Source organism: Amblyomma maculatum, chromosome 1 (assembly GCF_055883805.1).
Source record: "Amblyomma maculatum isolate TAMU_Amacu chromosome 1, ASM5588380v1, whole genome shotgun sequence".
NCBI classification, from domain to species: Eukaryota; Metazoa; Arthropoda; class Arachnida; order Ixodida; family Ixodidae; genus Amblyomma; species Amblyomma maculatum.
The window spans coordinates 452,062,692-452,076,458 of NC_139344.1; the positions used below are offsets into that span (position 1 = coordinate 452,062,692).

A 13,767-nucleotide genomic window follows, 5' to 3' on the forward strand; every position below is an offset into this window, starting at 1 on the left:
ACCACCTTACACTCTATGCTGAGACAGCACCTGTACCGACCGGTTCCGCTCAAGAAGTAGCAAATTTCTTTTTGCAATCAATTGTATTGCGTCATGGCGCTCCTCGGGTGCTCCTTAAGTAACCGCGGGACGGCCTTCTTATCGACAGTCGTTGCCGAAGTTCTTTACGCGTCATCCACCCTTCATAAGACAACCGCGAGCTACCATCCCCAGACTAACGGGCTGACTGAGCGATTTCACCGCACCTTATCGGATATGATCTCCATGTATATCACACTGGATAATCGAAATTGGGACACTATTCTACCATTCGTCACTTTCGCCTATAACACAGCAGTACAACGGACTACCGGTTATTCTCCATTTTTCCTCGTTTATGGCCGTCCTCCCACTACAATTCTCGACGCTTCCTTCTTCTCTACGCCCGGCTACTCCACATCGGTACCTACCCAGTTCTTATCTCGTGTGGCCAGATGCCGTCACCTTGCCCGTCTCAACACAGCAGCGTGCCAGGAAGACCGCAAGAGCCGCTACGATTCTACGCATCGCGTGGTCTCTTATCATCCCGGTGACGAAGTACTGCTTTATACTCCACTGCGCACCCCTGGCCTTAGTGACAAATTCCACCACCGCTACCTTGGTCCCTACAAGATCATCAGCCAAACTTCTCCAGTTAACTACAAAGTCACGCCTGTTGATCCCCCAGCCGATCGACGCCACCGTGGAACTGAAATTGTTCATTTCTCTCGCTTGAAACCGTATGTGCGCCGCGGTACATCGGTTAGTTAGGAGCGGCCAGGCTGGCCGCTTCCGACCCCCCGGGCAGATTGTGTGAGCCTTCCGTGGACCTTCTTTCATTTGTACATGCCATCATCATCGTCTTTCATTTGTACATACCATCATCATCGTCCCGCGGCGCTGGCTCCGGCGCGTGCCTGGGTTGGTGACCGGATTAAAACGCTAGACAAGGCTTCGCTGTCCTTGCCGCCACGACCTCGCCGTCTTGACCTAGCCTTCTTCCACAATATCTATTCTGTAGCGAAATTATGAACTGTTCTGCCCTCCCCCTCCCCGCTAATTTGTTGATGGGTTTCTTTCTTACTAATTTGTTGTGTTCCTTGTTCAGATTTAGGCTAATTCGGGACATCACCATCCTGTGGTCACTGCATAGCACTTTCCCGATTACCTCTACAGCTTGCATAATGGCGGGGGTTGAACACATTATGAGCTGAATGCCATTTTTAGTCTCCCCGTTAGAAGTTTTCCATGTCCATTTCCAGTTTTTTCGTTTGCTGAAGAAGGTATTCATGACTAAGTTATTGCGCTCTGAAAACTCAACTTGTAACTCCCCCTGCTATTCTAGAACCAATGCCATAGTCACCTACTGCCTGGTCGCCTGCCTGCTTTTTCCCTACCTTGGCATTGAAGCCGCCCATTAGTACAGTATATTGCTTCTTTCCTTTTCGCATTGCCGACTCTACATCTTCGTAGAAGCTTTCAACTGCCTGGTCATCATAACTACATGTGGGTGCATAGGCCTGTACAACCTTCAGTTTATACCGCTTATTAAGCCTAATTACGATGCCTGCCACCCTCTCATTATTACTATAGAATTCATCTATATTACCCGCTATATACTTATTGACAAGGAAACCTACTCCTAGCTGTCGCCTCTCTGGTAAACCTCGATAATACGGTACATGCCCATCCTTCAGTGCAGTATATGCCTCATTCGGCCTCCTAACCTCAATAAGCCCTCTGACATCCCATTGCATACCCTCTAATTCCTCTGAAAAAACTGCTAAACAAGCTTCACTAGCTAGGTTTCTAGCGTTCAATGTTGCCAGCGTCAGTTTCCAATGGCGGCCTGTCCAGCGGAGCCAGGAATTCTTAGCACGCCCTGCTGCGTCATAGGTCTGACCGCCGCCGTGGTCAGTTGTCGCGCAACCGCTGGTGACTGAGGGCCGGGATTTTATGGAGCTTATCATGAGAGGTTGCGGCCAATTACTGCACCAGGGTGGTCAACTCCTGTTCTGGTGAGGGAGTGCGTTGCCGGAGGTGTTCACCGGGATCAGTTCGCACGCCAAACCTGTTTATGCAATTCCATCGACACGCGGAGTTTTTTTTAAGCCGCCGGAGAATTGCGCGGCACCGGGATTTGAACCCCGGTACTCTTGCATGCAGGACGGATGTTCTACAGCTACGCCACCGCTGCACTATATCAGGCACTTATTAGTTAGGAACTGGGTGGGGGGGGGGGGGGGGATTTTAAATTGTGAATATGCTGTTGTCTATGTTACCCCGTGCCGTGCACACAATAAACAATGAATCTATGTTACCCTATGAGTCTACATTTTTCTAAACACTTGCAATTTGTTTTCATTGTGTATTTGTATGCCCAAAGAAATGTGTGGAGCTAGAGAGTGTCATATATATATATATATATATATATATATATAAAGCCCATGTCCGGGGAAAATGGAAAAATTATGTGTCTATCTCTAGGAAACTGCTTGTTATGTCGCTGAAAAAGAAAGAGCTTTTCCCTGAAGATTAGGAATATTCTAAAAATTAGCAGGTATTACCTTGAGATGACCGTCCACGTTGTAGGCCGGCTGATCTGATCCAGGGTTTTGGTACAGTGCAGGCTTCACTCTGTTGAAACGCGAAAAGGAGCCCTCAATCAATATCTGAGTGGATGTATCTGATGACGGTGGGCAGTTATATTTTAAACAGTCTTTTTTACCCTAGGATGTATTTTGGAACTCCGGGAAAGGCCAGCGATTTCTGATTATATGGCTCTGTGTCACGTTCCAGGCTGTATTCTATAAACACCGAGACTCGAGGCTGAAGAAATTCACCGACCTCCTTGCCTCAATACGATTCATCAAGATATCAGCCCTAGAAGACATTTTTGAAAAGAGCCTTTTGCGAATGAGGTTGAATGAAATTGCGGCTGCTTTCCGCATCAGTATCTTGGAAAGTGTTCTCGACACTATCATCTCTGCATCGAGCTCCATGGTAAATATCTGAAGGAGTCATCTTCATGGCGCCAATGCATGTTCTTACATTTTGCTCTATTGTGCATCGACGCCGTCACTTTGATGAGGTCATTGTGTGTCGATTACATTTTCGTACCTGTATAGGCGGACTCCTCCAAATTTCTATTCGAAACCCGTGAAGATGTTTCATTCTGGGCTGTTGTTGTTGTTGTGGCTGTAGGAAGAAGGAAAAGAAAATGCGCGGGCCTGCTACTGGCTCTGTACCTGAACCACCTGCGCTGCCTCGTGCAGACAGAAGAGAAAATAGAGAAGAATGAAAGGGAAGAGGGAGAGAAAGACGCACGCCGCAACAACAGCCGTCGTTCACCACCGCGGGTGCAATGACGGCCTACAACAGATAAAAATTTGGTGGCAGGCAAGCCCTCGCCGCAAGCGGCTTTGACGTACCTGCCCCAGCCCCATCAGGGGAGTCAAAGAGGTTGTCGATTTTGCTTGTTCAAAGCACTGAACTGAAAAACAAATGACAGGAGCAAAGGGAAAATATAATATTAGGGCGGACTTTGTTACATCCTAAATATAAGCTTATGACAGCTATCATCATCACCAGCCGGACTGTATACTATTGCAGGGCAGAGACCCTTCCAATTATCCTGCAGTTAAACAGGTCCTGTGCTAGCTGTATCCACTTGATCTATGCAAACTTCTTGAGCTCATCCACCGACCTAACTTTCTGCCGCCCCTTGCTACAATTTCAATACCTTGGGATCCAGTTTTGTAGCCCAAGCGACCACCGTTTATCCTTTCATCGCACTACACGCCCTGCCAATGCCCATTTCTTCTTGATTTCCACTGTAATGTCAATAACTTGAGGTATTTCGCTGACCCACTCTGTACGCTTTTTATCTCTGCGTTACACCTACCATTTTTCGTTACATAGCCCTCTGTGCTGTTCTCAACTTACGCAGAATCCTTTTCGTTAGCCTCCACGTTTCAGCCCCATAGGCAAGTACCGGTAAGATGCAACTGTTCTATACTTTCCTCTTGAGTGATACCGGTAAGCGTCTAGTCGTAATTTATGAGTACTTGCTAAGTGCGCTCCATCCCAATCTTATTCTCCTAGTTATTTCTCTTTCATGAACGGGACCTGCAGTTACTACCTGTCCTAAGTAGACATAATCGCCTACAAATTCCAGTGCTTCGCTGCTTACTTTAAAATATTCTTCCCTCCTGATGCTGCTTAACATTACTTTAGTCCTTTGCATATTGATTTTCAGGCCTACATTTCTGCTTTATGATATCCTCTCTTGTCATATCCTTGCTTCAATCGAGAATAAAAAACTTGCATTTTCAGGATACGACCAGAGGAAAAGAGGTGCGAGAAGCACCTTCAAAATTCTTCAATAGCGCTGAAAAACACGGCCCAAAAATTTAACAGGGAGAGCAGAACGCGATTTTTCTTAGCTAGCTGTTGAGCTTTAGAAGCAAATATGCCTGTGTATACAAATTTACAATAACACATGCGCGTAGCTAACAACACAGATGTACTTGAAAACGTACCGTCTTTGCCAAAAGTAACCAGGCTGCTCCGAAGGCTGGCGGAGTAAGCACACGGCCATGAGGCGGCGTTGCGCTCACTGTGGCTTATTGGTGCTGTCAGCTCCGAGGGTACAACAGCTGACGTAACTTCGCACCCTCACTCCCGCCCGTCGGATAATAAAACCTAGGCACGTATGATGTGCGGGTTGCGGTTTCAAGCGTGCGAAGCCTGGTTGTGCCCAGCGAGGGCGCTCAGTATAGCGACGGGGCTATTCCCTCTTCTCGGCAACTGCGGAAAACAGAAAAGCAGGTGATAGTAGACAAGGTGAGCTCTTGTTCGTTTCTAAGACGAATATGTGGTAGGTTTGCCAGACAGTGTCGCCCTGAAATAAGTGTTCCGGGAACGAGAAGGCAATCATGTGCATATAATGGCTAAGCGCGAGGAAGGTTTCATTTTAGTTCCTTACTTAAACCAAAACTTACTATTAGCAAATGCAAAAATTTGTTAGAATCAATCATTGCACTTATTTTGAAACAGCCCCCCCGAGGGGCTAATACAATTTTGCAAGCCTAAATAGAGATAAGGTGGCTTGAAAGGGTTGACAAGCTTTCCCATATCTTTGTACCGGAGTTATGACCCGTAATCTGGCACTACGCAAGGCACCTTGGAAAAAGCATATTGAAATTTCGAGGTGCGTTATCATTCTTTAATGCACAGACGCATCAAACACGCAGGAAAGCGCAATGCTGCTGGTGCGTTTCAGCAGCTGATTACAGGACCCAAGCATGTATAATTATATAGCGAGAAATGCGACATATCTGCTTCAGGGAAGTTGACGAGAAGAGCGAATAGCCCCGTAGCTATACTGAGCGCCCTGGCTGGGCAAAACCAAACTTCGCACACATGAAACCGCAGCCGGCACATCATACGCACCCAGTGTTTTATCATCCAACGGACGAGATTGAGGTGCAAAGTTACGTCAGCTATTATACCCTTGGAGCTGACGAGCACCGAGAGGCCACAGCGAGCGCAACGCCGCCACACGGCCGCGCGGAGCAGCCTGGTTACTTTTGGCAAAGTCGGTAAAACCACTTCGAAATGCTGTTGAATTAAAATTTCTTTTATATGCAAAAAAAGAAAAAATATGACGCCTTGCCAGCTCACTAACTGATTTCCTTGGCGACGAAGTATATTGAATATCATTCAGCTCATGCGGTAATGACCACTAGCGAGCTTATATCACCTTGTCAATGCTGCGTTTCAAATGAAGAGATTGCACACACTACCCATCAGAATTTTAGGAGCCTTAGCTATCATTCTTACTTTTGTACAGTTCGTGTACATGCTGGACTAAAGATGGACACCAAGTATGTGATAAGCGGCCGTAGCATCGGTCATGTGTTACAATATTGCAACCATGTGACCACCCTCATGGTGGACAATGTGGCAAGCTACTCCTTACAAAAATGCATTTTGGGGTTTTATAAAAATTCGAACCAGATGTGTTGTTGACCTTCTGTCAATAATCATGGATATACGATGATGCACTGTTGACCACAAGTCCAGCGCTTATCGAATAGTAGACCATGTGTTAATAAATTAGCGCGGGCCAGATCCGAATTAGTAAAACTCTGTTGATTCTAGGCTCAACTGCTTCGGAAATTCTGCAAGTTACGACTTTTGTTCCTGTGTTAACATTCAACTGTAGAAGAACATAAAAATAGTGGACGACTACGAGCTTGTGAGGAGCAGAGGCGATGTAGCTTACGGTAATGCAAACGTAGTAGTACGTTAAATTTCGTAGCTGCAATAAGTCCCCACATTCTATGTGTTGCTCGACCAATCAGCAATCTCGTGAGATCAGTGCTGGTGAATGATAAGTATAGTTAGGCTTAAAACAACAACAAAGAGACTTCTCTTTTCTTTTATGTAACCACTATGCTTACTCACTTACTCATCAATCGACACTGACCTGACTAATTGTTGATTGGTCAATAAAATATTAAAACTTCCAGCTGCGCGAGTTTGTAGTTCATCTTGATGTAGGGTATTTTTAAGCGCGAACAAAGACATGAACAAGAACAGGTGTGTGTACGTCTCGCCTTTTTTGTCCTTGTCTTTGTTCACGCTAAAAAACCCCTGCATCAATAAAATATTGAATGTGGTAACTGATCACAGCTAGATATGTACCGGACTACTTTTGCATTAATGTAAACCAGCTGATGTCTTCCCCTGGCGAACCATTGATCGTACACCATTGTCTCTCTCGCATTGAAAACTGAACACAAAATGAAAGTGCGCCTGAATGACAATGAAGAAATAAGGATTGAACTCTTCGTTAACAGATAACATGAGCTAGGTTGTTTACTTGCTTCATTTCAATTCATGCGCAAAGCATGATGCCAGGTTGTCCCTTGTGTAAAAGGTTGACGTACGTCCGGGAACTCCCCGCACAGAAATATTGTAATTAGGTTTTGGGAATACTGTTACGTGGAAACGATGTATTTAAAGTATATTTACAACAGGCTCAACTAGCATAGCAGTGAGCAGCAACACGGAATCAGTCCCACTTCGTCGCCGTCTCCTTGTCCCTTCCACGAGGCAAGGGAAGGAAAGACTTCGTCATCGTCATTGCGTAACATGACCCCCCGGCGGTTTAAGCGTTGTCCCGGCTCTAAACTGGCAAAGAAGGCATAAGTTCTTATGGCTGCAGGCGCGGAACATTAACAATATCAGCAATGGGGTAAGAGGATGAGGACGCGGGCCTAAGAGGGGCAAGTTCATATGTCACATCAGTGACTAGGCGCACCACCCGACAAGGGCCACTATAGGGGGGGCAAAGCTTCTCGGGAGACCAATGCGGCGTGCAGGAGACCATAAAAGAACCAAGGACCCAGGGTCATAGGTTACCTATCGTAGGTAGACGTCTGAGAAGTCTGAGAGGCGACGAGCCGACTACGGGCTACGTAGCTCGCTTCAGTGGCTTGCGCAATGATGTCACGTGCTTAGGTTGTTATGGGGCGGCCAGCAGGCGGAACTAGCGTGTCCAAAGGTAAAGTGCGGCGCCTGACAAAAAGCAGGAAGAGTGGTGAAGTGTTCGCTGCCATAAAGGTATGCACGCGCAACATGGCGGCGGGTGCAGACAAGATCCATAATGCACTCATACGCAACCTCAGCGACGGGGCAGTCGACCAATTGACAACCTTCCTCAACGGGCACTGGGCCGCAGGAACGGTTCCTGAATAGTGGAAGCATGCAGAGGTCGTAATGATCCCAAAACCGGGTAAGAAACTCCAGATCGAAAACCTCCGACCTATCTCACTCACCTCCTGCCTAGGCAAGCTCTACGAGCGTGTCGTTACTCGGAGGCTCCAAAATTACATGGAGGATGAAGACCTGTACTACCACAGCATGTTCGGCTTCCGAGCTCACCTCTCCACTCAGGACGTCCTCATACAACTCAAAGAGGACCGCGTTCTCGCCAGCGCTCGGGACATTGGTGAGGACTTCATGGCCCTTGATATTAAAGGGGCCTTTGACAACGTTAGCCACGCGGCTGTAATGGAAGGACTAGACAACCTCCACTGTGGCGTGAAGATTCACAGCTACGTGAAGGCCTTTCTCTCCAACCGAACTGCAACGGTTGGGCTCGGAGACCTTCGCAGCGATAAATTCTCGACCCCCAACAAAGGCACACCTCAAGGGTCCGTCATCTCGCCACTACTTTTCAATGTGGCTATGATCGGACTCGCTAGACAACTTGAGAAGATCGAAGGCATACAGCACGCCATGTACGCTGACGACTTCACGGTTTGGGTTACCTCCGGATCGCTCAGCCAGAAAGAAGAACGGCTGCAAGCAGCGGCTACCTGCGTAGAAGAATATGTCCATGCACGAGGTCTCGCCTGCTCCACAGAAAAATCCGAACTCTTGCGAGTTCACAAAGGGAAGCACAAAGAGGGGACCCTCAATGTCTCCCTCGTAGGACAGCTACTTCCCGAACGAGACAAGATACGAGTCTTAGGAATGTGGCTTCAGAACAATCAGCGATGCAGCCGTACGCTCGGCCTTCTCAAGCAATCGACCACTCAGGTCGCCAGGATGATCACGCGTGTGTCGCAGAAGCGGAGTGGTATGCCCGAGGGGGATACCCTGCGCCTGGTTCATAGCCTGGTACTCAGTCGCGTAGGATACGCCCTCCCGTATTTCAACCTCAACAAAGGAGAAGTGGAAAGTGCAGATATCATCATCCGCAAAGCTTACAAGACTGCCCTGCACCTACCAATGAACACCTCTAACGCAAAACTGCTAGCACTTGGCGTTCATAACACCTTCGAAGAGATCAAAGAAGCCCAACTGGTCACGCAGATAGCCAGGCTCAAGCAGACTCCTACGGGGCGCTCGCTTCTTAGGCGACTGGGGCTAGGTGCAACTGCGGAAATCGAGAATCGTACTGCGAGCATACCGGACGCAATTCGCCAGACGCTAAAGGTTAGCTCCCTTCCCCGGAACATGGACCCCAACTTCCATGTGGTCCGTAGAGCAGCCCGGGCGAAGTATGTACAACTAAATTTAGCTACAAGATCCACCACGGTATACACGGACGCGGCTCCTTATACAGGAAGCTCACATAATAGCGCAGTGGCGGTAGCTATTGATTCCAACCTAAAGGAACTAGCTAGCGCCTCAGTCAGGGAATGCACGGTAACCGAAGGGGAGGAGCTGGCCGTTGCTCTTGCGGTCGTAGCCGGGTATCGATGCAACACGTCCCTTACCATTCTTACAGATTCTAGAGAAGCGTGCCGTAACTACATGAACGGCCGCATCGGTCGCGCCGCCCTCAGGCACCTCCATAGCACGACCCCATCAAAAGTCAAACACAACAGCTACTGGGTGCCAGGACACACCGACATAGCAGGGAACGAACGCGCCGATCAGGTAGCTCGAGGGTACACGAGCCGAGCTTCCTCCCAATCGGACGATCTACCCGAGCGAGTCGGCCCTACGTACTCCGACATTCTTAACTACTCTAAGGGGGTACGGATCCGCTATCCGCCGCCTCATCGGGATCTAAAACAACAAGAGGCCGTGTACTGGCGAAGACTGCAGACAGGAACATTCCCTAACCTGCATACCCTGAGCAAACTTTACCCGTCACAATATCGAGACACCTGCCCATGGTGTGGTAGCAAACCTTCGCTATACCACATCACGTGGCAATGTAAAAATAACGACAGCTTTCGTAAAGACCCGAGTGCGGAACAGTGGGAGAGCCGGCTCTCCAGCGGCGATTTGGATTGCCAACTAGATTTAATCCAGCACGCCCAGCGAGCAGCGAAGCTCAGCGGAGCCCTGGAATAGGGGCACCGACCCTGTGAGAAGACGGAAGATGGAACTCTTCCGCTACTAGCACAAGACCTTCCTAGAGAAACTAACGTATTTCCTATCCTATCCTATCCTTGGAAAAATTGTAAGCAAAGATGACGTATTGCTGCGCGAGGTCCTAGTGGCATAGAGTTCTTTACACTAACTAGAGGGAAAGCTGAGGGCGCTGCGCTTCAGCCACCATGGGCGCGCTAAGAATCATGGGCCGGTGTGCTACTTGTTGCGGGACAGTCGGTTTTTCTCGAGTACGTGGAGTGGCCTTACTGCGATGTTTTTTTTTCGTTATCATCATCATCTGAAGGTGCGTACATAGCAGACGTCGCCAATAAATGGTTTCTGTTTCCTGAAATGCCACAAAAAACTTCCTTAAGTGATGGCACAACGACAAATATTTTCATAACATTTTTTTATTTCAAAGTTTGCCTATTAAGTGCGAAATATTGGTATTTGTGCTGCTCAAAACTAAGCCAATAGGAGAAAGGGCCATCACTTATATCGGATAAATCTCACACTGGCATTCTGTTTCTCTCTCTTTTTGCAATTTATAGTCACAATATTCAATCTTAGGACATTATTTACGGTAGAACAACGTTTATCTTTGCATTAGTTTTGGCCAAAAGTTGTAGTTCTGCAGTTGGTAGCTCACCGGCCCATGATGCTTTGAGCACCCATGGTGGCTGAACTGGCCGTCTGGAAACTCCATGTAAACGCCCATAGACGGCAACACAGCTTTCCCTCTAGGTAAGAGTAAGAAACTCTATGCCTAGTGGTCGTGATCAGGTGTACAATACTAAGTACTAAAGCAAAGTCATTTTCTGCTCTGCACCACGTCATAGATAAAGATATTGCATTTCTTGTCTAAAATGGTTTACTGCTGTCTTTCACTGCTTGGATGGCATTTACAGGTGCTTCCAAAACTTGGCAGCATTACCATATGCTGAATTTCTCCCTGACAAAAATACGTTCTCCATTCAAAGTTAGAATTGCGAATATAAATGGCATAACAGATCAGTAACTGTGGATCATGAGAAAACATCAAGCGAAATTCAACAGGTATAGGTTCAGAAATCAGTAAGAATAAAAATGCACTGCGAAATGGGGAGCTACACAAATTCAGATAATACACTTGTGTAGCAGGTGCCTATTATGTTCTCAATAATGTGTCTATATAAGCGCGAGTACCGTATGGAAAGAATACAGCACTCTGCCCAACAACCCGTCATAAAAGGTCACGATTTAAAAGAAATAAAATGTCGCCATCTAGACTGACTCTCCACCGGCCGCAGTAAGCGTCGGTGGCAGCGACAAGCCTTGTCCTCACCCTCCATTGTTTTCTCTTCCAACAAGAATGGATTCCATGCCAGAATATGTGCATATGCGTCTCGTTTCTTGCAGCCCCTACTGCACAAGGCTCGAATATTAAAAAAACTAAAAAAAAATACTCACTAAAATAAACACGCTACAAGCATTCAGAATTTTATCCTGAATGGTACCTAAACGATTTAAGTGTAAAGAATTTGTAAGTATATGAAAATACAAGATTTCATTTTATTATTCAAAAAATAGGAATTCTCGAATGCTGGTGAATGGTAACACTGCTGTAGGCAAGTTAAATATTTAGGCCGCTCTGCCTTTCATCTTATATTTTGTAGTCAGTGGTCGTCAGGAAAGCGTACACTTTGTCTGAGAACTGAAACGTCGAAATATTTTGAAAAATACAAGAGGAAATGCTGTTCTTGGCGTACTGCAACGAACAGAGCTACTATTTTAACTTCGAGGCCTGTGCTGTCGGTGGTAAGCTGGACGCCGCAGAGCGTTAACTGATGCTCGTTTCACACAAATAAAAAATTACTTCACGCGGCACAATGTGGAAGATACTTTGCTGCCTGCCCAGAAAGCATATAAACGTGCAAGCTGCAATTCAAGTTCCTCTGACCGAATGTCTTCATCTTGTTCTCCAGATGATTATGGCAGCTTTCTGTGCTGTCTCATTAACGCAAGAAGATGCAGTCTTCAGCCCTGCCACCATGTACTCGTGTGTATACGCCCTCACACTGGTGGACGTCTTCATGAACACTATGCCGCAAATGATCCGACTGCAGAGACCAGTGAGTACTGTTGACTGAATCAGCTCTCTAGAATGACTGAATGCAGTAAAGACATGAGAGGAAGATATATTCCCGCTGACAGCATACTTTAGGCGCAATATATGACTCTAGCAAGTATTTAGAGATTAGTTTGATAGATTATGCACAAATACTTCTACGAGTGCGCGACCCACTTAAATTGAAGTTAGAAACGATAACGGCGCAGCTTGGTAAATGGGAAACACATAATTGATCTTGTGGTACCCGCCGTGACGGCCGCTTTTCGACTGAGATAAAACGCAAGGCGAGCGCTTCATGTTGGACGGCACAACCAGATTTCCTTGTTGTGCTGAAAGTTTTCCTTCTATAGAACACCATTGCGAAGACTGTAGGAGGTCAAACACCGTGCGAAAGCACGTGAGACAGCTACTTTATGGCCTTCAAGATGCTCAATAAGCGGGCGTAAACCGAAGCAGCCCATTCATGCTGAGCCATGTCGGTGTTCGGGACTACAGCAAGAAACGCGAAGTCTTCGTCTTCGGGTTCGGGAGGGGCAGTATGAACTGGTGCGCGCGATAAGCAATCGGCGTCGTTGTGCTTACGGCCGTACTGGTATAGAACCGTTACGTCTTATTCTTGGAGGCGGAGGCTCCATTTTGCAAGCCGTCCAAAGGGGTCTTTGAGGTCGGCTAGCCAGCATAACGAATGGTGGTCACTCACACCTCTGAAAGGGTGGCCGTGAAGGTAGGGTCGGAACTTGGTTATCGCCGAAACTACCGCGAGACATTCCTTTTCCGTGGTTGAGTAGTTTGCCTCTGCTTTTGAAAGAGAGCGCCTTGCGCAAGCGATAACTTTCACAGTGCCATTTTGCCACTGAATCAGAACGGCACCGAGTCCAAAATTACTGGAATCGGCATGGATATCCGTAGCAGCGTTTTCATCAAAATGGGCAAGTATCGGGGTCGCCGACAGTCACCGGCGTAGCACGTCGGAGGCATCCTCTTGCCACGCTTGCCACTTCAGTGCAGAGAGAACGGTGTCCATAATTTGTTAAAAGGTTGCTGGCGCAGAACAGAGACCGAAGGGAAGCACTTTAAATTCATAAAGGCCGTCGGGTGTGACGAACCCCGTTTTCTCTCTGTCCCTTTAGTCTACTTCTATCTGCAAGTAACCATTCTTGAGGTCAAGCGACGAGAAATATTTGTCTTCGCGCAACCGGTCCATTGCGTCGTCGATACGTGGGAACAGGTATACGTCCCGTTTTTTCACTGGATTTAATTTCCGATAATCGACGCAGAAAAGCGAGGTGTGTCTTCTTTTCTTCCGCAACACAACAGGCGAAGCCCAGGGGCTGATAGGCGGCTGCACCACGTTGTCGGTAAGAATTTGTATGGGTGTTGGAAAATCAGCTTGGTCTCCGCGTCAACTATAATGCGGCGTTTGGCTACTGGGATGCGCCCAACTTTCGAAGGGGTTGCAATGCATCAAGAAAAATCCCGAAAGAGCTCTAGGAGTCGCCGCCGTTCAACCACCGCAAATTTGGATTAATGTCAACAGTAATAGAACGGCGGGTACAACGCATCCGGCTGGTGACGGCGGTACCAGAGTACAGATTTTTGCTGGCTCAAAAAAAGTCGGCAGCATACGCGATGGTCGTTCCTTTCACAATATGCTGAAACTCGGCCTCGAAATTCGCAATCAAGAGTTTCGCCCAACCATCCCGCAAGCGAAGAAGTCATCTTACAGCGCAGATCTC

General features: G+C 47.4%; 1 protein-coding gene across 1 annotated transcript in view; it reads left to right on the forward strand.

The window, feature by feature from the left end:
- LOC146209661 (uncharacterized) overlaps window positions 1–12,050 on the forward strand; it is a 28,466-nt gene extending 16,416 nt beyond the window's left edge. The window contains exons 3-4 of the mRNA XM_084580812.1: window positions 2,818–3,021; window positions 11,886–12,050. Coding sequence (XP_084436938.1) covers window positions 2,818–3,021; window positions 11,886–12,050 — 369 coding nt within the window. The remainder of the gene's footprint in view (window positions 1–2,817; window positions 3,022–11,885) is intronic.
- Window positions 12,051–13,767: the final 1,717 nt, after the last annotated feature.